Consider the following 24,313-nt stretch of genomic DNA (forward strand, 5'->3'; position numbering starts at 1 on the left):
TGTGTTATTTCCTAACAAAATTTTGTAGGATGCTGCATTCAAGGATAGAAAGAATTATTATGGTCTACTAATACATGACCAACAAAAATCAGGACATGACGTTGTGCTTCATGTGATCAAAAGTTTAGTCTCTTTTGGGTTTTGCCTTTGACAGCATTTCAAGAATCCACATAGATTTTACCTTAAAAAATAAACGAAAAAAAGAAGAAGAAGAAGCCATATAGGTGTCGTGATTGAAAATTCCAAAACATTTTTGGGGTCAGTTTTGGATTTCAAAATCTTCAGGGGATTCGGTCTCATTTATAAAAGTTAAATTTGGGAAACCCTCAAATTGGCATTCAACTTCAATTGCAGTTTAATTCATCGACAGAAATTAGGATTTCACTATTGGGATATAAAAGAAACTCAAATGACAGAAATTATCAATGCTAAGTATTGAAATATTTCAAAGTTTAAATTCATTTTTTAAATATTAAATAAATTTATACTATTTTTATCTACGCAAGTTAATCCTGAAAAGTAAATATTCCTAAATAAATCAATCAAAAATTTGATTTCTTCTTCTAACTCAAACTCCATTCCATCCAATTTTCGATTAATAATACTAGTATATTAATTACATTGAGAGTAATTGCAGAATGTTGTTGGGTGTCTTCATCTGGCTTCTAATTCAGTAATTGTGATTGTTTCATTCTCTGACTCAATATACGACGGTGATGCACTACTGCCCAACGGGCTCGAACTTCTTTCCATGAAAAAGCCAGGCTCTTTTGGTTCTGCCAAAACTGCTCCTTCACTTCCTAACATTGAAACCACTGATGACATGTTTGGCCTATCTTCTGCAAATTTCTGAACACATAATAATCCCACTTGCATGCATCTCTTCACTTCACACTCCTCAAATGTATCATTCAAACATTCATCCATCAACTCCAGAATCTTGTTCTCTTTCCATAGCAACCATGCCTGCCACAATAATAACCAGCTCAGTTTTTTTTTGAGATTATTCTTATAAATGAAAATGGCATCAAAATATTAGTATACATGGCCCAAGAGGTTAAGATAGTGATCTGATTCTCCATATCCTCTGTTCTTTTTGCCGCTAATTATCTCCAACAAAACCACTCCAAGACTGAAGATGTCAGATTTCACCGAGAATTTTCCATCCATTGCATATTCGGGAGCCATATATCCACTGCATAAAGATATTGATCTTAAGGCCACCATAGAAAATAATGAAGCAATTTGATGATTTAATAATAAAAAAAAAAAGACTTACAATGTCCCAATGACTCTTTTTGTTCTAGCAAGAGATTGATCCTCTTCAAATATTCTTGCTAAGCCGAAATCTGATATTTTTGGAGTTAAAGGTCCGTCTAGTAAAATATTGCTCGTTTTGAGATCCCTGTGAATAATCTTTAATCTGGAATCATGATGGAGATATAGCAGTCCCCTTGCAATTCCCATGATAATGTCATAACGCTTAGGCCATGTCAATAGTGTTCTCCCACTGTGATCTGCAAATGATTGAATACCATGTAAATGTTAACTGTGAATGCATCTCTCTTTGATATATGGCTATGGCATTTCACAACCAAAATAAATGAAGGATAAATCAGAGAATACCAAAAACAAAGAGATCAAGACTTCTGTTCTGTAGGTATTCATAGATCAGTATCCTTTCCTCTTCTTCAATGCAACATCCTAAAAGTCTGACAAGGTTTCTATGTTGAAGTTTTGCAATTACCATAACTTCATTTCTGAACTCTTCAAGACCCTGTCGTGAAGATCTCGACAATCTTTTCACTGCTATTTCTTCTCCTGAGGGCATGTTCCCCTGCTTATGAATATGTTATTATACAAATAAGGATATAAAGTCTTGTTTTTGTTCAACTTCAGCACTCTAATTTAGTACAATACCTTATAAACAGGACCAAAACCTCCAACTCCAATCATGTTTTCCACAGAGAAACTATTTGTTGCTTGCACAATCGTTGCCATTTTAATCACAGGTAATTCTAGATCCTCGTTATTCCTTTTTACAGCTAAAAAGGGAGAGGAAACAAAAATCAACAAATCAGAATTAACTTGAGTTTATGCTTTAAGCAAGAATAAACTCTCCTTTTACAGAGCAGTCAACTACAGAAGTTCAATTGTTACCTTGCCTCTTTCGTGTTGACATAAAAAGTACACCTCCATTGATAATGGCTGAGACAAGAACACCAGAAGCAATTGATACCAGTATGAATTTAGTAGGCCTTTTATTCTCCTCCTCCTCTACACTTGTGCTAAAATCTACAGGCAAATTAAGGCAGCTTCTAGGTTAAATGATTCCTACTTGTACGAAAGAACTAGGATTCATAACATGCACATAAAGTACTACCCATCTTGAGTTTGGAACTGAGATATGCAAATCAAGATAGTGTAAAGAAATGGAAGTTACGAAACTACTTACCTAGTTCAGAAAGTGGCACACGGATATAGATGTTCTGCTTACTATCTGCTGCAGAAAGTCCTTTGGTATCCATGAGATCACCAAACCACATCAAGCAGCCGCTGCCTCCGTTTGTAATGAACGGATTAGCATATGCAGTGCAACTACAGTTTTTGAAGCACTCAGCTTTGCACTCACCGAGGCTCATGCTTGTATTTAACCAAAATCTCAACATATCAGGATACTTCACCCCTCTAATCTCTTGAAATCCATCTCCACCCTCACAATTCAACGGTTTAGTTCTAGTACATCCGCCCGACCAATCTTGAAGGTCCCAATCCTTTTGGAACTTTGGGGCGAAACCCTTAAAACACTGGCATCTAACTGGCCTGTCGGATCTGCAGATACTGTTAGGACCGCAACTGCCATACTCATCGCACGATTCTTGAGGAAATGTGATGGCAAGATTCCACTTGTCTTTTCTGGCGTTCATGGTATGACGCAGGAGTGTACCAGATGTGTCCAAAATAGTTCTTACCAGAAGTGAGCTGTCGTAGGGCTCTCCTACGGATATCAACTTCTCCTGTCTGAAAATTAACTCTGGTTTGTAAATGGCACTCGGAAAGCGTTGGCCACCGCCATAGTATTGCCCATTCCACTGTCCAAGTCGGTATCTTTTGCTTTCCCCTCTGAGAGTTACCAAATCAGCCAAGCCCCGGTTTTGGATCTTGTGAACAAAATCACCAGGAGATGGATCGTCTGGACTTGTCCATGATGTCAAATTCCTTTCCACACCAGCATGAACATCATCCACCAATATCATTCCAGGTAACATGGTGTCAGTTGGGTAATCAAAACTCTGCCATACCGTTCTCGTCTTGTCTACAAGAACCAAGTTTCCAGAATCAAGCAGCTCTAAAAATGGATTTGATGCCACCTCTGATGAACTAGCCGACCAGATAATGCTTTTGCCACTGCTAATGACAAGACTTCCATTTCCGGAAATCATGAAAAGTGGCGGTTGTGAGGCAGTGATGGGATGGTTTCTGTTTGCAACCCAGACTACAACTTGTGGTGTGCTCTTGTACCATATTCCCAAGAATCTGTTTGAAGATTTTCCAGGCGAGAAGAAACCCATTTCAAAAATTTGGTTTTGAGAAATGAGAGTCTGCCCAAGAACAAGTGTTAGATTTGGGAAAAGTATGTGATCATCAACTGCTCCAACAGTTGAACTTTGTAAGGGGATGGATTGTAGCAGGGAGCAGAGGATTGTAGTGAAAAGGAAGAGCGCCATGTTCAAATCTGATCACATGTCCAGCTCCATAAATATTTCGGCTGGTCACTCTTGATTGCTTTAAAATATAGTAGGAAATGAATCGGAAAAGTCAAAGTCAAATATGCTTAGGACTTCGGACCTTCGGAACCCGGCCCAATATTGAGCTGCTCTTGCATGAGACCGGATCAGTCCTGTCCAAGAATTTTACCCATTTTCGCGACCCACCCGCCCTGTCCATAATCTCCACCTCTCCTCCCCACTCCACTAGCTCCTCTTCAAAACCTCGCAGTATCCCTCAAGATCTCCTTTTCTGCCTCCAAGAATATCACGCGCCGCCCGCCATTTCCCCAATCCACATATCCACGGCCGGATTCAGACGCTGCTTGTAAGGCATAGCATTTTGTACAGTGAGAGAGTTGGTGAAGGAGCGAACTGCTCGCCGCTTTGAGGGGAGCGGGCGAGGGCGGTGGCCGTGGTTACGGCTGCTGCCATCGAATGAGGGGGAGTGGCTATTTGGGGATCTAGGTTTTGAACAGGGAAAGAGGACAAGTCGGTCGGGGCAGCCACTGCTGCTCGTGACGATGGCGTAGAGACGGCGATTTGGGTGTCTGTGTAGTATGAGAAGACAGAGATAGTCGAGAGGGGGCCGTGGTGGCTGGGGGCGGCACCCTCCGCCGGAGGCGGAGGCGGCGAGGGCTCTTTGTGGCTGTGTGTGTGTTTTCGGCGCAGGACAGAGAGAGATGGCGGATCTGTATGACTTCTTATGTGTACAGCAACTTAAACTTATGTGTACAGCAACTTGAACAAATGCTCTACTGTTGGTGCTATACATTATCTTGATCAATTTCAAAGTTTTCTGCTCCCTCAGTTCCCATTGATCTTGTCTCATATTCCTTTTTCGTTTGTCCCACTGATCTTGTCCAATTTTTAGGAATAGGATAAAATTTTTCAACTTTTGTGTGGAGTTATATATCTAGGTGGAAAGTCGATGAGGCCTAGCTCAAGTGGCAAAACTTAGGCATCCGAAGACTCTCCTTTGTAAGAGGTCTTGGGTTCAATCTCCACTGCGCGCGGGTAAATTTTCTCACTTTTGTGTGGGTAGTATTTCGCCTACGTGCGATGGTGTAGAGGTCTCGCCTTGTGTGTGAGTTACTGATTTGATTATTTATTAGATTAGATGTCTCTTGTAATTCTAAAAAAAATATATATCTAGCTGGAAAAACATGTTAATATGACTCAACAAAAAAGGAACAACACGTCGTCGTTTGGCCTACACTTATCATTATCACTTTCATATGGTTGACTCATCTTCAACAACGGTTTCTGCCCAAAGAGATAGAAGGGAAGAGAGATATGACTTTTGCTTTAGTGATTTTTCTCAAGAACACAATTGAGCGACTCATAAATTCGTCCAAAAATTTCCTTGTTCCACCCTCTCAAGAAATCATACAATTTGCCTACAAGAAGCTTGAATCCTTGCAAGAAATTCTCACAAAATTGGACAGTAGCAACAAGAGGATTAGCAAGAAGATAGTTAATGCCCTGGATGCACAAATTAGAGAAGTTGTATCCCAATTTGAAGATTTGCTTGAATTTCACCTCTTAGATCATATTTCTTCACAATCTGAGCTAAACCACCCTTTAAAATTCTCCATAGACCTGCACCTGCAACATCTGAAACAAGATGCCGATTACTTCGTTGAAATGGCGGAAAAGATGGAGGTGGCGTACGCCAATGAACTAGACAATTTGTTGCCCGGGGAAGAAGACGAAGCTGCTCATTTTGGGGGAAGCAAATCGAAGATGGTTAGATTATCCGACCTATTCGATTAAATCAAACATCAGTTCACACGCCCTTGGTATGCAGGGTTGTTGGTTTTCTCTCTCTTCGCAATGGCTGGCATCAGTAAGATTGTGAAGCATTGTGAGGAATGGTGCCCTTCTAAGATCGAGGAAGCAGGGAAGAAGATTGTGAAGCATTGTGATGGTCTTCCTCTTACGATAATCAAAGCTGCAAAGCTCCTGTCCAAAGCAAAAATCACAGTGGAGTATTGGAATGAGGTGGCAACAGAAACCTCGGTTCGAAAATCTTATTCTGCCGCAATTTAAAGCAATGACACTTCAGATTTCAGATGTTAGGGAGGGCCTTCAGTTTTTTTAGAGGCATATTAAAACGTTTTTCCAGCTAGATATATAATTCAACTTAGATATGCCATGTTGGAACTCCGGCTATCCATGTCAATTTTCGATAGTTGAAAATATTTAATAGGACTGACGAGCCTATTTTTCGTGTTCTTTTTTAGTCTATTTTTAGTTCTAGATCGAGTCTTTTTGCATGCTTGTGTGTGTGTTTGTGCAGGGGCCGTATGGGACAGAACATGCTCCATTCTGCGAAAGAGACAAGTACCCGACTTCATACAGAGGCAAAGCCCATGCTTTGCCCATATCGAGTACCGCGCGGGATAGAGTCGTGTTCGGGCGAAATGCCCAGATGATAGGGATGTGACAAGAGGACGAGGGAACAAAGGCAAAGGAAATGAGGCCAAGAGAGAAGTTTGCATATGGGCACAACTGGCGTACACAGGCAAAAGCAGGGTACATCTGCCCACATGTCCAGAAAATGAAGGAGATCCACTTACCTTCTTGGAGCGATGTCTTGCCATATCTGACGCACAAGGAAAGAACTGCGTGCGCAACCCTAGCCCAACCGACGCCTGACGTGGGCCAAGCCCTAACCCATGCCTTCTCTATAAATATGGATGCACTGCCATAAAGGAAGAACTCTTTGACCCTTGAGTTTTCCGACGAGTGCACTGATCTAGGCCGACCCCCTACGCGGCCACTTTTATTATTTTGCTCCTTAGTCCGTTTCTATATATTTTGAACGTGTGATGCAGATACAAAAAAAAAACAAGCCATTTTTTATTTTAGTTTTATGTTCTGTTTTGTTATACCCAGAGTTAGTGCCGGAAAATATTACTCCTAGTTTTTGCCTAGACATCTTTAATTCAAGAATGTTTTATTTGTATTTCTGCTTTATCTTTACTTTCATTATTATGAGTAGCTAAGTTTTTATACCCGGTATGGGTTAAGTTAAGGTTTGGTATAGGGTAATCAATATTCGTGAGGTCAAAATGAACTTAATAATTGTGTAACCATCCCCTAAAAAAATTGTGTAACCATGTTCCCGAAGCATTTGGCCAGATTCCAACATAATTTGGGCAAATCCGATACCTTATACGGCGGTAATGTTCTGGGCACGACCAAGTTACAAGCAGTACGTAGGCTCAAGTTTGGAGAAATCCTGCTCCACATAGTGCGGCAAAATGCAGTAGGTGGTAGTATGCCCTAGGCATGCCTATGACCATTTGGGTCCGCTATGCCATAATGTGTTCTGGGCATACCCGCACAACTACTGCTTGATGCGGGGAATCTACTAGGGCAGAGAGAGAAGGGGTGCACACCTTCACCCAACATGAAGGGCGTGGATGAGGGCTGGGTAGGCTCGTGCGCGTGACACCGTGACAATGGGGGCACAACCTATTGATCAACGGCCCATAACCAAAGACATGAAGGCACAATAAAAATCCTTGAATTGATGACCGAATGAATTACCCAATACCATACTTAGACTATGCCCAACCGGATTTCATTTATTTTGATATTTTCTTGTGTTTATTTTCAGCATTTACATATTGCCCAGAGTAGCTTTAAATTCTGTTTTGGCCAGAGACTGACAAGTGACACCTTTGCCCAGAGAAGGGCAACCTCAAATAAACTATGACACTCAGTACCGAGATACACCGATTCCCTGTGGGTTCGACCCTATATATACTTGCCATTAACTGATCTTGATTGCAGGGCATAGGAAATTACAAATATCATTTGCCAGAAGTCTTAACGACACTGCCTACTTATGAATCTGATGAATTAGCTTATCCGTATATCTGTAAGTGTGTAGGATTGCATGGATCCCAATGATGATATTCACATGTAATGAGATTATAGTTCGCATCACGTTTTCAAGTGAGCTTACCCAAAGAAGTGAACACTGAGTAAAATTTTGGAACAACTTTTTCTCCATAGACGGATGGATAATCTGGAAAAAATAATCCAGATCCTTCAACATTTGATTCGAATAGTTATATTGCACAAACGAGCCCAATGGGAACCAAAGTTACCCTTGGTTGAGTGGATTATAGCAGTCGTTGCCAATCGACTATTAACATGGACCATATGAAACACTATATGGGAGAAATTACTGATCTTCACTCTGCAATGAAGCAGGAGAAAGAAAAAGCGTTTTGACTCGAAGTAGTGAAATAGATGATTGCCACAGTGCGACAAGTTAGGCAATGTATCAAGAAGGTTAAGACCGTCGAAAGCCGTATACTGGCACATGATGAATAGCAACCAGTTGAAAGTTGAGAATCAAGATTTCCCAAAATGTTTCACCCTCTAAAGGAGTGAATAGAAGCAGAGTACTGAGATGACTCCAACCCAACTTTATCAGACCATACCGAATATTAGAGAAAGTAGGTCCAATCGAATATAGACTCGCGTTACCAATAAACTTTCCAAATGTTCATGATGTTTTTGGCGTATTACAACTGAGAAAGTATGTGTTTGACCCTGAGCACGTCATTCATTGTGAAGGAGCATGTCTTGAAACTGACCAGGGTTATGTAGAGAAAGACTTTTAGCTATTCTAGATCGAAAAATCAGTAGTTCAAAACAAGTCTATTGTTTTGTTTGAGAAGCAACAGAAATGGCATGATCAAGGAGAAGCTGCATGAAATATAGACAATGAAAGATGAGAAAAGAGTGTTCAGAATTTCTTTTCCCCGAAGACAATAATCAAATTTCAGGATGAAATTTTTTTAGAGGGGTGAGGATGTAACACCCCGTATTACATCATCATTATTATTATTCTATCACTATTCTGATAATTAGAATGCATTAAGGTTTACCAGACCTGAACATAGAGTCCCGGTGACTCGAGCTTTTTCTAATTTTTGCTTGAGAGGTTATAACGGATAGGATGGAATTTTCCCAGTAGATTTAGATGCGAGTATTTTAGGAGTTATATTAGTAGAATGAGTTCAGATAGAGATGTTGATTGAATTGAGAAGAAGTTATAGTTTATGTTTCCGATTAAGAGAGCATAATTATTTTTGTGATGGTTTATTTTGTTAAGTTTTATAAGGATGCCTGGCTAGAAATAGAGTTGATGTGAGTTAAGAATATTGATTGTCCTATATGTGACCTACTTGATGAATGTATTTGAGATTGAGTAATTTATAAATTTTTCTTGGACTACAAGAGATAGTCTTAATTAGTGAATAGTGATTGTTGGGAAATTAATGAAATATTCTTGCCTCGGTTTTGATGATACCAAAACACTTAGATCTCTCTTTATTGCACAGGACTTTTCAATAAACTCTTGTGTTAGAGAACAATTGTTTAGAACAGGACTGAAGACGATGTCTGAAGACCAACATATTGAAGACTGAAGACCTACACACTAAAAACTGAAGACTGAAGACTGAAGGCAACACAACTGAAGCATATTGAACTGGACCACAAAAGGACGCACCCTGACTAAAAATCACCAGTCAGTGATACTCATGCAATTCATTTCATAGTCGAATTGAAGTTTAAATCAAGTACTAGTCAACATTCTGCATCGTACTGAAGTAAAGAGTATCAGACACGCCGAATTAAATGCTTCTGCAACATCATTAAATGCCGAGGATTTGAAGATCGTCCTTGCAAGTACCAGAACTTCTCTTTTCGTGTAAAGATGCAGAAGTACCATACTCCAAGGACAAGGCAATTCTAATATCTTCTACAAGGAGTATTTGAAGATTGTCATCCCAGCCCAAGAAGTGACATTCTCTCACAACGGCAGAAATTCTGAAGACCATCTCTCCAACGGATCTATTCAAGACTTCGTCTATAAATAGAGCTTGAGGAACACCAACAATCTTCACCGATTCAAGACATACGCTGAAGCTCTGTCAAAATAACAAGCCATCTCTTTCTTAGATATAACCTTGAATCGAAGAAGAGAGTACCCAAACGTTGTAAAATCAGTCTAGCTGATTACCTTAACTCTCTTAGAAATCTAGGCAACCCTTGTTTTATCCTAAGCCTAGAATAGATTACCTGAGAACCTGTTCTCAGTAGTCTTAGTTGGAAGAGATCAAACTTACTTTTCAACCGAGCAAAAAGAGTGTTTGAGAAGATAGGAGTTCAGACCAGGGTTCTGACTCCAGAGATCTTAGGGAAGCGCTATCCGGGCACAAGTGTGTCTTAGCGTGCTAAGAGTGAACTAGAAATCCAACCCAGGGTGTTAGTGGGTTTGCTGTGCACCTTTAAGCATTAGCCCAGAGTGTTTATCAAACTAATCATCTGACCGTGGATTAGGAACATTGTTTTCGAACAACGTAAAAAATCCTTGTGTTCTTTATCTGCTTTCAGTTTTTCCTTATCTGTGCTAAATCTATTTTCAACTGAACTGGATTAACTAAAAAGTATAACTAAGAATTTTATAAGTGACAAATATTTTCAAAAGGCTATTAGCGTTAAGTTTAAATTTCTGTTGCTGAGATATTAATCTAACTGACCAATCAACTGATAGTCAGTAAGATCAATAACTCTAATCTGTTTTGCAAACTCTAGACTGAAGCCCTACGTGGATATCAGTTAAGCTCTGTGCTTGACTGAAGTCAAATTACTGAAGTCACTTCAGTATTAGTCTTCGACCATCTTTCTAATTGAAATTTGGATAATTTATTTTACGCTGCAAAAATAGCCTTCAGGGGTATTCCTCCCCCCCCCCATACACCTGTTCAGTCAACCTTTCGGGACCCCAACAGTGATATTACTATTCATTTTATAATTTTTCCGAACGAGATTTTTCAAAATTTATTTTTATGAGCTAGGTGTAATGCGGATTATGTGTGCACTAATTATTATAATTATTTTTGGTCACACAATTATATGATGATTAATTTATGATTTAATTAGTGAGAAATTTTCCTAATTTATCTTTTCCTACAAGTTTGATCTAATTAACTAGTGTAACATTATTTCTTTATTCTTTAATGGAGATATTTATACAAGTGGAGCAGTGGGCAAGCCACTTGTTAACTTATTCATTAAGAATAGATGTGAGGCTTATTGGAGAAGCTTTATCCTTGTTTTAGTGAGCCAGCAAGCTTACCTCCATCTCTTTCTTTCGTCCCCCCCCTCCTCTCTCTACACTCTCTCTTTTCTCTCACTAAACTCCATTGATGAAACACTTCAAGCTCTCAAATTTTCTATACTTGAATCCCCTATCAAGATCTATCTTTAAACCTACACAAGCTTTGAATCAAGATCAAGTTTGGAGAAATTTCAAGAAGTGAAGATAAAGGGAAATTTTCATTCTCTCATTCAAATATTTGAGTAAGTGATAGATTCACTTAGATCTAATCATAAATTAGATGAGTATGTGAGTATATGGAAGAAGCAAGCAAGAAATCAACCCTTCCCCCATTCCTTGAAATTTTTGAAAATTAGGGTATTATACCCTTCCAAAAAAATTCATCTTCTTTTCTTTAATTGAGGTGATTTATATGTAATTGAGAATCCATTGAGTTGATATCCATGAGTTTTTAAAAGGATTATGATGATCTATAAAAATTCTTGTGAGTTAGTTTGCTAAAATTTGGGAAGTTTTGATTGGTGATGAGATTTGATGAATTGATGCTTGATTTATGTTATTGAGAGTGCTAATGTGATGAATCATGGATTAGATTGATGGTTTGATTTGATTTATGAAAATTCCTATGAGTTAGTTTGATGTAAATTGGGTATAATTGATTCTTTGGTTTAATTTGCTAATTGATCAAGGATATATGCAATCAAATGTGTTAATATGCTAGATATATATAAAGTTTAATTGATGATTTGGTTTTATTTACAGACTTTCAAAAAGTTTAGTTTATCAAATTTACAAATTCAATATAAAAAACTTAGGTAAATAGGAACTCGAGTTGTCATGAAATGTTTAGCTTATTTCTTAGCATAATCATAGGGGCTATTCAAATCCCACAAAAGCTCATGTAAAAGTATTAAACTACTGACAATCATATGGATTAAGCACTTTGAGAGAAAGAGAACATAACCTTAAGATTGCAGCGGATTTTCGGGGATCAACTGGTTGTTGCAATTTTTAATTCAAGAAAATCTTTAATAGTTTCAGTGAAATCTCTACTAGATGGGGTAGATTCGGTGAGAACGCTGATCTCGTTCCCCGATGATGTGAGAACACCGATTTCTTTTCCTTTCTCTATTTTGTCTTGCTCCACATGATCCTCACATTAATCAGTAAACAACGCAATTAACTATCCAAATTCATAATATATCCTTAATTGTGTTCAATCATATTTAACTCAAAATCAAGCTCTAAAAATCCAGCCTAGAAACTGGGGCAGACCCAAGGACTTGAGATTATATCGCCATCGTGAGTCATTTAGAAATTAAAAAAAAAATGAGCAGACCAAGCATATATCCATTATTTGTGCTTATGACAGATTCCACATCAGCAAAATTTTGATTCATAATCATTCAATTCACCTTTTTTCAGTACACGTAAACACCTGTGCATACTCAATACAATCACACATTTTGCAATCTTAAATCTTAAGGGGGTGTATTAGTTCAAGGCTTTAATAGATTTCTGCAGACTTTTAAAGTCTGGGTGTATTAGTTCAAGACTTTTAAAAGTCTATGAAAATCTTGGTGTATTTATTCAAGACTTTTAAAAGTCTGTAAAAATCTGGGTGTATTCGTTCAAGACTTTTAAAAGTCTATAAAAATCTGGGTGTACTCGTTCAAGACTTTTAAAAGTCTATGAAAATCTGGGTGTATTCGTTAATCTATGGACTTTAAAGTTGGAATGACTTTCATTGATTTCGTTAAAAAAATAGGCATGAACAAATCCGAAGACAGACCAGGAGAATTCACAAATCTTGCAAATTCCCCGCGCTCGCTGGGTTCCAGCGCCCGCGGCCAAGAAGCCAGCGGCTGCTGGATCCAGCGCTCGTGTCCAACGAAGCCAGTGCTCGCTGGGGCGCCGCGGCCGCTCGGACAAGCGCTCGCTGGGTGTCCAGCGCAGCTGGAACACAGCGTTGCTGGATGTCCAGCGCTCGCTGGGTGTCCAGCGCTCATGGATTCCTAGCGGCCGCTGGGTGCCTGTCCATCACTCGTTCAATCCCCGCGCGCGCTGGGTTTATGGATTTCAAGTCCGAAAAAATCACGTCAAATTCTTGCTAATTCATTAAAAATCTGACCGAGAATTCATTCAAAATCATGAAGAATCCGTGAGAATTCTATAGACTTTTAAAATCCATGGACTTTTAAAATCTACATAAGTCTTGAACTAATACACAGTGCGCATATTTATTTGCCTCCAACAATTGAACCAAAGTTGTCATGTTTGATTAATTCGTAAATATTGTCAATTCACTGACAATGAATTCTATACTTCAAATTTGTAAATAGCAAAGTCTAGTTAGATAAGTTCATAGATCATAGATCATGGGATTCCTATAGCGAAAGCCACCTAAAATCAAACAAAAGCTCGTGATCAATTCCAACAACTGTTGTAACTTTAATTCTTAGAATATGTCACAAGTCCATATGAACCATTAAATAATTGTATACAACTTATATGCAATTATAATACATTTCCATATACAATTTACAGTAGCATTCTCAAGAGATAATTGTGAGCATTATTTAAAACTTGCAAGATGCATCATAATAATAAAACCATTCATCAAGAAGGTTGCAGGACCATAGGCACATATCCTTAGTTTTCCCCTATTAATTTCAATCAAATTGAATTAAGAGAGAGATAGAGATAACTTATCTTATTCATTAACAGTGATGTCTGATGCCGCCATATTTAGGGAGGGAGATTGAGACTTTTGATATCCGGCGACTCACCGGGAATTTGGAGGAAAAGAACCAAATAAATTATCCCACTCCCTCCTTTTGAAAAATAGGGAGAGAGAGAGTCAGCCGACGATGCGGCATTGGGCGGCGATATGCAGACATGAGCAGACCTCTGCTTCGCTGGATAGGAAGGGAAGACAGTCATTTGCCGATTTTAGGCGAAGAATGATTTTTGTAAAGAGGGGCTAGGGCTCCATCCCTTCCCTTAGCTGTTGCTTTAAGCTAGAAGCGGTGGCTGTCGCCTCATCATCGAGGCAGGGAGAGAGAGGAGAGTCAGGCGAAGGCGTCACCGATCGGACGAGGCGGGGCATCAAAAATTGGTGCTTATTCCGTTCGAGGTGGTTGGGTTGGCTGCGGGTGGCGAATCTCGCCAAGAATCGTGGGGACTTTAGGGATCATTTTTGGCTTTGATAGAAAATCATAGAGGAACGCTGATTCTGGGGTTTAGATTCGAGAAACTGGGCGCTAGAGCATAAATTGATAGGAAGCACAGATTTGAGGAGATGGGGATTATGGATCAAATGTTTTGGGGATTTTGTGGAGATTTAAAATTGGGGATCCTTGATTTTTGCTAAAGATGGCAACTGGTCAAAATTTGGGAGATTTTTGTGGTGGTGCGGGGTGCAGGCGGTCGCTGGCGGCTATTCGATCGGAATGATTGGAGAAGAACATGGTGATGCCCATTTTTGCTTTTTGTTGGGAGTTGGAGGATTTTTTGTGTGCTTGAGGAAGAAGGTGATGGTTATGGAACTGATTTAGAAAAAAAACCTTGAGCTGGAGATCTCCTGAAAGAGAGCTGCCATTTTTTAGGAAAGAAACTGGAATCCAGATCAACCGGCCTTCTCGCCGGAAACTGGACCAGAAGCAGCCATAAAGTTGTTTTTTTTTAATAGTTACCGAAAAATTAATTAATCTCACCCCTTAGCTCACTTTCCCACAGACGACGCCAGTTGATGAATCAAAAATCAATACCTAACTATAAAACGATAAACGACACAATAATTTACGTGGTTCGATCATAAAGATCTACATCCACGGTGAATTTTCGAGGTTTTCACTATATTTGGGGAGCAATTACATTTACAAGTTGTGAGAATTTGCTAGAATGGCTAACTTTTTTAACTTATCTAACTTAACTTATGAGTAAAAAATGAATGACCCCCTATTTATATGCTATTAAGTGAGCTTGACCTATTTCACCTCTAAGGCCCATTTATCTAAATAATCAGGCTTAAGCCCTTATTACATAAATTTTGAGCTTGGAGCCGAGTCGTTGAGCTGCCAAGATAATTCTCGATTCATAATGTTAGCCCTGACAAGTCAGTGCTGCACAAAATATTTGAAATAATAATAATAATATAAAAGAAAGATTTCAGCCATGTTAATTGCACAACATTGATGCAGGTTTTACTCCTCATCATATTGAATGAAGGTAAATATTATATTAACATAAGTATACATTTGTACTAATAAATGTATATTTTATACTTATTAAAAGTAAATATTTCTATTAGAGTTTATAATTTAGTGCTTCGGGTTTAGTGTTCAGGGTTTAGGGTTTAGTTTTCAAGGTTTATGGTTTAGAAAATATAATACTTTATATTGAATAAATGGTTAATTACGCCAAAAACCATGAACTTGGGGCCAATTTCCAAACTTGTCATGAACTTTTTTTTTATCAAAAATTCCCTGAATTTAAGGGGGTGAACAATTTTTTCATGATGTTGGGAACCTTGTGGAATATCCTAATCCTTGTTTTGATGATACCAAAATCCATAGGTCTTAATTGTAATAGACTAAAACTGTTTGAACTCAAGTGTTAGAGTTCGTTTCTAGTTTAGCTTGCGGTTCTGAAGACTGAAGGACGAAGGATTGAAGACTGAAGACTGAAGATACCCACTGAAGTATCAGTTGAAGAATCAGTTCGGAACTGATTACTTAATGCGTGCCGCGTGGACTCAGCAGACTGATACTAAAGTCAAGTATCAGTTAAACATTCTTCCTCGGACTGAACTTCCAACGTTCAAAGGAAGCCACGTACTCCAAAAGTACATCCGCATTAAATGCAGAGATTTCAGGATCATCCCTCTCTGCAGAGGTCATTCCTATTTGGTGGCTACTTTATCAGAGACGTCACATCTCCTGCTCTTCAACATAGCCGTTCCCACCAAACAAGGAACATCGAAGATTGAAGCCTCAGCCCAAATTCGAAAAGCTCTCCAATGGAAGAAATCTTGAAGACGTTCTCCGCCAACAGATCTATTCAAGACCTCTCCTATAAATAGCGCTCGAGGATCACTTCAATCTTAACCGATTCAACGACATAAGCTGAAACTCTGCCAAAATAGTTTCTCAGCCAAAAGCTTAACCTCCCCAAAGCTTGAATCGAAGAAGAGAATTCCAAAGCCAAAAATCAGTCACTGCTGATTACACACATTCTCTTAGACCTTAGGCAAACCTCTGTTTACCCAGAAGCCTAGGTCAAACTTGCTCTAAAGAACTTGTTCTTTGAAGTATAGTTGGCAAGTTTTCAAACCTCCTTTCGAGAGATAGAATCGAGTGTTTGAGTGGTAAGGAGTTCAGGAAGGTACTCTGACTCCGTGAGATCCTAGCGCGGGTTGTGCTAGGAGTGAGAAATCCAACGCGAGTGAAGTGTTGGTACTGAAGAGTGGAATCTTCAGTGGTACGGTTGTGTGCACCCGACAAGCACACGGTTTGGTTTGCAGTGCACCAGTTAAGCACTTGCGGAGTGGATTGTTGGTCTGATCAACCGACCGTGGATGTAGGAAGTGTTTTCCGAACCACGTAAAAGTCTCTGTGTTATTTACAGCTTTCAGTTTTACATTCATACTTGTGTTCTTTCAATTGATAAACTGAATACTGATTAACTGCAAAGAGAAACCTAAGACTAACAACGTGCTCAACCGAGGCTATTACGAAACAAAGTTATTTCCGCTGCGTATGATATCAGTCTGACTGATCTATCATCTGATAGTGAGGAAGAGTGATATCATGACTGAAGCCTTTACGTGCATCAGTTAAGTTCCAGTAACTTAACTGATAACTCCTTACTGAAGAGTTTTCAGTATCAGTCGTCAACCCTGTTTGGTCAAAACTCCTTTCTGTTAACAGGTGTCTTAGTTTCCTTGTAAAGTTTCGTTTTGATCTCTATCTTGAGATCCCTCTGTGTTAGAGGAGAGAAAAATAGCCCAATAGGTGTACTCCCCCCCCCATACACCTATTCGAGACCCTCCGGACCTAACAATTGGTATCAGAGCAGGTTGTTCGCAAAAACACTCTATTTCTGATTAGGTTCTAATTGAACTAGATCTTTTTTCTCAAAGGTCTCGAAAAACTTCTCTCTTTCAAAAAGTGCTTGGTATTTGCTTTATCTGTTGTTATATGTTCTCTCTTTTTTGATGGAGACTAACTACAACAGGTTATCCTCTCTACCTATGTTTAGTATTGAAAAATACGACATATGGAAGTTTTGGCTTGAAAGCTTCCTCACCGCCCAACATTGCCGAATGTGGGAAGTCATCACCAACAGACCAATCACCATCACCGAAATCGTCAAAAGAGTTCCCGTTGATCCAAATCAGGATCCATACTGGTGAATTATAAATGAACAGGTGGGGAATTAATCGGTAGATTGTCGTTGAATTATAAGTTACACCTAGTGTTGGATCGAGAAAAGTGAAAGAGAGTAGTTGAATTGCCGAGAGCACGAGAGTAAATTGCAATAGTATTGAAAATAGAGAGAGCGTGTGTTACAGAGTGCGTGTGCATGGCTATTTATAGATTACATGTTAGGGGTAAAATAGTAATCTCGCCGCTAAAATATGCTCCCCGCGTGGTCGAGGGCATAATAGTAAATTTGCCCCCCCGGGCGGGCGATTCTTCTGCTCTTTGGTGACTTCTCTGGCGAGGGCCATTCCTCTGGCAAGAGTGACTTCTCTGACAAAGGCCATTTCTCTGGTGAAGACCATTTCTCTGACGACATCCGCTCCTCTGGCGAGGTCCGTTCCTCTGATAAAGATCGTTCATTTTCTCTGCACATCTTACTCCTCATCAGCTACTCCCCCATCTGGTCTGACTAGTTTGCTCTGGAGTGGAGTAATCTAGTCAGATTGTTCGTCCGCGTAGCTGACGTCATCCGCATTAAATGCCCGCCCCTTTGCAGTGTACTTTCCCGTATTTCGAGGTTGCTTTTTAGCCTTTGCGTCTTTTCATTTCTTCGTAAAAATCCTTGACCGTCGATTGTTTCCCTAGTGCCACGTGTCGTTCATCCCGCTAGTTGGTAGTTGCCCGCGTACATTATACTTAGGCGGTTCAAATTTTCATTATTCATCTTCTTCATTTTCACTCAAAAACCCTTTCAACTGTTTTTCTGATTTCCGGCGATCTTCCACCTTCGGTTCCGGCGTATACCTCGCGACCCTTCCGCTCCAGTCCCTTCCGTCGACCTTAAAGAACCTTCAACTTAGGTAAATCGCACATTTCCCTCTCCTGGTACTCCGATTTGGTATAGATTAGCGTTTTTATTTTGTTGGTGCTCTGATTGAGCGTGAAAACCCTAGATTTTTCCTTTTACTAGCCATGGATTCTACTTCCGACGCCCGACCTGCCCTCTCTCCTTCCCCCTCTTCCACTCCTCCGGCTTCTCCACCTTCTTCTCCTCACTCCCAAAACCCTCCGGCACTTCCTGTTCCGTCTAATCCTCCCATTCCACAAGACTCCCCAGCCTCCTCCGAATCTCTCCCCCTACTCCCAAAACACCCAAGACCATTCCTGCATCCCGATTGGGTGTCGCGGATATGCAGAAGATGTTTGATAAGTGCAGACGTCCTGAGGGCCTGAAGTTTGAGCCATATTCTAAGGCTCCAGATAGACGCTGGCCTAAGACTTCCCCCTCCTTCGCTCTTGGTGGAGATTGCCAACCACTTCCACATTCTCTTCTACCAAATAACTCCCTCCGCCATTCGGAGGTTATACTGCTTTCACATCTTGTGCAAGGCCCATGGTGTCGAAGATACCAAGAAATTATTTGTCCAAACCCAATCCCTAAGAATGCAGGGCATCCCTTTGTACAGCTTTGCTGCCCGCAAGAAGTACCCAGCCACCTTCCTCAAGCCCCTAAATTCTTATGATAAGGGTTTTCTGCCCTTTTATTATTATGTGGTAACCACCACTGGCTCTTGGCGCCAGTATGGTGCCGAGAAGCTAGAATGGCATCCTTCTCGTACTTTATATCAACCCGCCTCCCAAGGAGTCCCTTTTGACTATGATCTGGGGGTTTTGGCCAACCTTAATGCCCTCCACCGCCGAAAGCAATTTCCCTGCAAAGAACTCGTTGAAAATACCTCAGCTTTGGCGGCCAACGACCTATTTCCCCTGTATCCACGCACATCTATAGGTAAAATTATGCGTTAGTAAATGTGTAAATTGTCATTACCCTGATTCTGGCGATATGACTTTGTTTATTTGCAGGGATGTCGTGGAGAGCAAAGTGCCGGACCACCTTGTTGGTCGACCGTCCCTCTGGTACCGAGGGGCAGGGTTCTGGAGATACCAGCTCCAGAACAGATACTGCAGAGCAGCCGGCTGACTCCGGGGCGGACACTTCCCGGACAGTGTCAGGTGTTGCTGGGGTGATTACCCCTGTGCAACGCTTCCCCCCGGGCAAGGGGAAGGACATGGCCGTTCTGTCCATGTTCAGCCCTGACAGCCAAGGGGCTGGTGGTTCTGGCTCCGACAGAGTCGAGAGAGGATCCGCCATCCTTGTGGTGGACATCTCCGATGATGTTCCTATTCGCGCAACAGTCCAAGACATTCCAATCCCGCCTTCGCTCAAAAGAAGCGGAAGGCTGCTGTGCTTGTCCTCGCTGAGAAGCGGAGGAGGGCTAGCCTGCAAAAGGCCAGCAAATTCGTGGATCCGGAAGCTGAGCCAGCAAGTGAAGCGGAGACCGCCTCCGTGGATGCTGGGGAGGCAAAGCTTTGGCCTTGTCCACGGGGGAGTCAGAGGCTTCGGGCTCTAAGCCGATCTCGTCTCTGAAGGGACGGGATTTCGTCCGCACGTTGCTTTCCCATATCCATCCTCAGGTTCGGGAAACAACGAAAAAGATGAAACGGGCGGCGCTAGCTAACCACCTCGGCCAGCTGTGTCTTCAGGTACCCTGTCTTAGTAATTTTGTTACCAACCTTTTGATTTCTCTGCTCTGACAATTTTCCCTTTCATTTCTCTGCAGCTGGAGTCCCGGGTTGGAGAGGCCATCCAGTGCATCGACGATTATGATACATTGGAAAAAGACTTTGAGAAGGAAAGGAAGCTGACGACGGAGCGCGACGAGGAGGTCGCGGGCATGGTGGAACGCTAGAGCAAGGCTGAATCAGATGTGGCTGCGCTGCAGGCCCACATTGCCCAGATGGAGGTGGAGAAGGCCTCTCTAGCCTCTGAGCTGGAGAGGGCTAAGAAAGAGGGGTATGACAACCTTGTCCGCTTCTGGATGAGGTACGAGGAACAACACAAGGAGTCCAAGCGCCGCTAGAAGAAGGCCTGTGATGGTGCCCAGAACTGGGGGTACGTGATAGGGGCCCGAAACCAGCGCCTGGAGTTCTTCTTATCCCCCCAGGGCCAGCAATTCCTGAGCATGATGTTGGAGGGTACTTTGGCAGCCTTCCAGCGGACTCCCGATTATTTGGAGGGGTTCTCCCAAATTTTCGCCCACGTGATAAAAGAGACAACGATGAAGACGGCGGAGATGTTGGGACCGTCAGCGGAGCAGGCCGCTGGTCTGAATATGATGGCCTTGATGGACAATATCAAGGACGAAGATCTTAATAGGCTGCTGGGCATCACTGCCGAATCCCCGAAGAAGCCTGAGTGGTGGTACCTAGTCTTGGAGAAGGCTCTTCCCCAATTCGCCTCTGGGGTCTGCTCTGAGCCCGTGCCCACTGCTCCGGTGTACCGGTCCCCCTTCTGCACTTCCCTGGTGAAGTTCGTGAATCAGCTGAGGGGTCAGCCTGGTACTAGCTCTCAGGGATTCTCCCAGTTTAGCATGGAGCCCCCTCTGCCTTCTGGCTTTAAGGCCTCCGCCTTCGAGAACCCGGCGTCTTTCTTTGCAACCGTCGATCAGCTCTATGCCCTGTACAAGGATGAAACAACATATACTTAAGAGGCATTGAAGCTGTTGGATGTGGAGCAACGTCTGCCGGAGGTGAAGGATTTGGACACTTTGCCGGTGTTCGAAGAAGGAGGTTCTTCTACCGAAGCTGCTGGTCCCTTGGCTCCAATCTCTTCTGCCCCTGCTCCTTCGGGAACCGCTGTCCCTGCTCCTCCCGATTCTGCGGCCCCTGCTCCTCCCTCCTAGCTGCCCCTGATGTTCCCTCCCTTTCTTAATCAAACAATTTTTGTAATCTTGAATCTTTAAATGCTTTGTTATGTCTGATTGTAATGTACAGTTTTTATCGCTTTTGAATTATAAATGAACTTTTGCCGTAACCTCTTTCTTCTTTTAATTTCTGATTTGGCTCTGCATCCATTCGTCCTTCGTATTATTTTGTTGTTGTTGTTCTATTTTCGATGTAAACTTGTATTTTGAAACCTCAAGATGTGGCAGTTGTTTCCTCCGTGTAGAGTAGGATTTTTATTTTTTGCTGAAGTATTCACGATTCCTCTGATCGGTTTCCCTCTGGTCGGTTCCTCTGGGAGATTCCTCCGGATCATTCCTCTGGCGCTGACAGGACTGGTAGCTTTATCTTGGCAATATGATCTCTCTGAGTGGGTCGTTGGGACCGTTGCTCTGATCTCCCTCCTGGTGTGTATTTTCCTGGCCCTTTCCTCTTTGCGTGCTCCTCTGAAGCTTTAACTCCTGGTATTTCTCTGACGTTTTTCTTCAAGCCATCCCTCTGCTGCTTCCCTTCAAGCCATCCCTCTGATGCTTCCCTTTAAGCCATCCCTCTACTGTTTCCCCTTAAGCCCGGAACACTCTGCGCGGAGCATGGATGATCCGGGGGATGTGATTTATGCTTAATTGTTCTAATTTTAGGGGTTTGCATGTGCATATTTTAAGTTAAATCTTCTGGAAATTGGTGCGTTTTATGGTATATTTTATGCTTTGCAGAAGATTTAGGTTTTCGAGATGAAGAGTGCAAATTTTGGAGAGTTTGGGCTAAGAATCGTGTTTTTGTGCATACTCTGGCATGTAAGAGAAGCAAAGCCCCGCTAGCCAGAGCAGCGAAATGGGAAGCCAGAGGAATCGAAGCGAGCGCGGAAGCGTCAGAGGAATCGAAGCGAGCACGGAAGCGCCAGAGAAATCACTTCGCTGCTGGAATCATAAGTGCAGAGGAATCAAACGCCAGAGAAATCACCATTTCTCTGGAGTCAGAGAAATCACCATTTCTCTGGAGTCAGCGAAATCAAGAAGCCAGTGTAGCCAAGTAATCACCAGAGGAGTCAAGAGTCAGAGCAGAGGGGATAGAAGTCCATTACAGCGGAATCAAGAAGCCAGAGAAATCACCGTTCCTCTGGCAATAGCCAGAGAAATCACCATTCCGCTGGCGATAGCCAGAGCGGAAGCCATTCCGCTGGCGACCCATTCCGCTGGCGAGAGCCAGAGCGAAAGCCATTCCACTGGCGAAAGCCGCGATTTCCGCTAGGGTGGAGATGACTTGTAAAGCGCGTCACAGCTGGACTTACCTTCTTTTGCACGATTCTATTGCCTTTAGAGTTCGGCTTTGCATGGCAACTTCCATGGTGATCTAGAGGGATTTGAAGTCTATAAATAGGGCCATACTTTTCATTGTAACAAAAATCCCTTGCCCTAGTTTTAGACGCCATCTTTGAGATCTGTTGGCATCCGAAGCTTAGGAATTTAATTGCTTTCATAGTTTCAAGTTTTTATTGTTCTAAGTTAGATTTCAATTTAGTTTTTAGTTTAGTTTCTTGGATTGTGATTGAGTGACACAATTACACGTTCAAGACGTTTACGGTATTTCGTATTTCAATTCAATTTATTTTGTTTAATCATGTTTACGTTTTTAGTTTATGTTCATGCTTTCTTTTTAATTATGCACTTTAGTTTCACGCCTAGATTAGTTGGTTTTTAAATTACAAGTATTTAATTTCTTAAGTTAGGTTTAATTTGAGTTGTTTAAATTCTTGCCTAGGATTTAGTAGTTTAATTCGCCTAGTTAATTTTAAGTTCGGTTTTTAATTAAGTTTTTCATTCTAAGTTTTAGTTTAATAATCGATTTCTTTATTGCTTTCTTTTATTGCTTTTTCCTACGATACTACTAAAAGCCCTTAAAGACTTTCCTTGAGAGATGACACTGGGTCAACTTACCATCACTAGAATGTCCTTGTCCTATTGCAAGTCAAACTAGAGGTGTTCTAGGTTGAGTCAAATTTTGGCACCATTGCCGGGGAAAGTTTTAGGCGTTTTAGTTGTGTCGTTTTTACTTGCTTTATTTAATTTCCAGTTTTTACGTTTTTGTTTTTACTTTTCTTTTCCTTCCACCCGGTGCGTTTTATCCGTGTGTTAAGTGTTGTGTATGCAGGGACGCCGTAGTCTGAAAAGAAAACTAACGTCCCCGCTGGATAATACTCGGACACATACCAGAGGAACGGTGAATTCTCTGGCACATACCAGAGCAGACGCTTTATACTCTGACTCTGACTCTGACTCCGAGGACAGCGCTGCAAGCCCTGCCAATTCCAGTTCTGACTTTGATCTTGACGTTCCAGAGCAGACCGTAGTAGGGGAGGAAGTCAGCTCTGACCAGCCAGAGCAGACCACAGCCACGGCAGAACACACTAAGGAGGAAGAGGCCAGCTCCGCCAATTTTCGCACTGAGCAGGATTTACACGAGGAGAAAGAAGTCATGGCCCAGAACATGGAATACATGGGAGACTTCACCAGGTCGGTAATCGGAGATACCAACACGTCGGCAATCGTGCTCCCCACTGCTGTGAGAAACTACAATCTCAAACCCAATGACTCGAATTTGCTGCCGGTGTTCCATGGGATGCCAAGCGAGGATGCTCTGCAATTCATCCGAGATTTTTGCACACAAGTGCAAACGATTCCTCTGCTTAGCCTCACGGAGGACCAACTCAAGCTCAAGTGCTTCCCCTATGCACTTAAAGACCGGGCGAGGACGTGGATGCTATCTCTGCCGCCCAACTCTATCACTACATGGGGAGATGCTTGTGAAAAATTTATGCTGAAATACTACCCAAGCCACAAAACGCAGGAACTGAGAACGAGGATAATGGAGTTCACACAAGGAGCGGACGAGCCATTGCATGAAGCATGAGAGAGATATGAAGAACTCATCCATCAATGCCCTCAACATCAGTTCACCAATGTTATGTTGATGCAGTTCTTCTACGATGGGTTAGTGCAAACTGCCCAATTTATGGTGGATAGCACGGCCAGAGGTAACATAGCTCGGAAGACGGCAACAGAGCTAAAAGAGATTTTCAAGACTTTGGCCGAGAGCTCCCAACAAAAGTCAGTCCATGGACGGAGAGTGGAGGCTAGTGCCGTGACAAACCAGTTTGAGCTGCAGAAGCAAGTAGCCGATCTTGTGAG

At 41.7% G+C, this 24,313-nt stretch overlaps 1 protein-coding gene and 1 non-coding gene across 3 annotated transcripts; both read right to left on the bottom strand.

Annotated features, from left to right (window-relative positions):
- Positions 1-534: 534 nt before the first annotated feature.
- Positions 535-3,728, bottom strand: LOC131007664 (G-type lectin S-receptor-like serine/threonine-protein kinase SRK). 2 transcript variants are annotated; one of them, XM_057934589.1, is made up of 7 exons: positions 2,456-3,728; positions 2,161-2,295; positions 1,921-2,045; positions 1,627-1,837; positions 1,280-1,517; positions 1,045-1,195; positions 535-966 (listed from the first exon to the last, which is right to left on the bottom strand). In XM_057934589.1, exons 1-7 carry the CDS (start codon positions 3,726-3,728, stop codon positions 655-657), a joined length of 2,445 nt encoding a protein of 814 aa, XP_057790572.1. In that variant the 3' UTR covers positions 535-654. The 2 variants fall into 2 exon arrangements, with proteins under 2 accessions (XP_057790572.1, XP_057790573.1); XM_057934590.1 differs by lacking the exons at positions 1,921-2,045; positions 2,161-2,295; positions 2,456-3,728 and having other exon boundaries at positions 1,280-1,510; positions 1,627-1,767.
- Positions 3,729-23,973: 20,245 nt separating this feature from the next.
- On the bottom strand, positions 23,974-24,079 carry LOC131013729 (small nucleolar RNA R71). The gene has a single exon (XR_009097816.1). It is a non-coding gene; the product is annotated as a small nucleolar RNA R71 (small nucleolar RNA).
- Between the last annotated feature and the right edge of the window lie 234 nt (positions 24,080-24,313).

The sequence above is a fragment of the Salvia miltiorrhiza genome, chromosome 2, assembly GCF_028751815.1.
Source record: "Salvia miltiorrhiza cultivar Shanhuang (shh) chromosome 2, IMPLAD_Smil_shh, whole genome shotgun sequence".
NCBI lineage: Eukaryota > Viridiplantae > Streptophyta > Magnoliopsida > Lamiales > Lamiaceae > Salvia > Salvia miltiorrhiza.

What these genes read in the sequence shown, in the direction of transcription:
- LOC131007664 (XM_057934589.1), bottom strand. Translation starts at nt 3,728, where the DNA reads ATGGCGCTCTTCCTTTTCACTACAATCCTCTGCTCCCTGCTACAATCC. An exon ending in GTTTTGGTCCTGTTTATAAG is followed by an intron (nt 1,838 to 1,920) that starts GTATTGTACTAA and finishes ATTCATAAGCAG; the next exon opens with GGGAACATGCCCTCAGGAGA. An exon ending in TCTTGATCTCTTTGTTTTTG is followed by an intron (nt 1,518 to 1,626) that starts GTATTCTCTGAT and finishes AATCATTTGCAG; the next exon opens with ATCACAGTGGGAGAACACTA.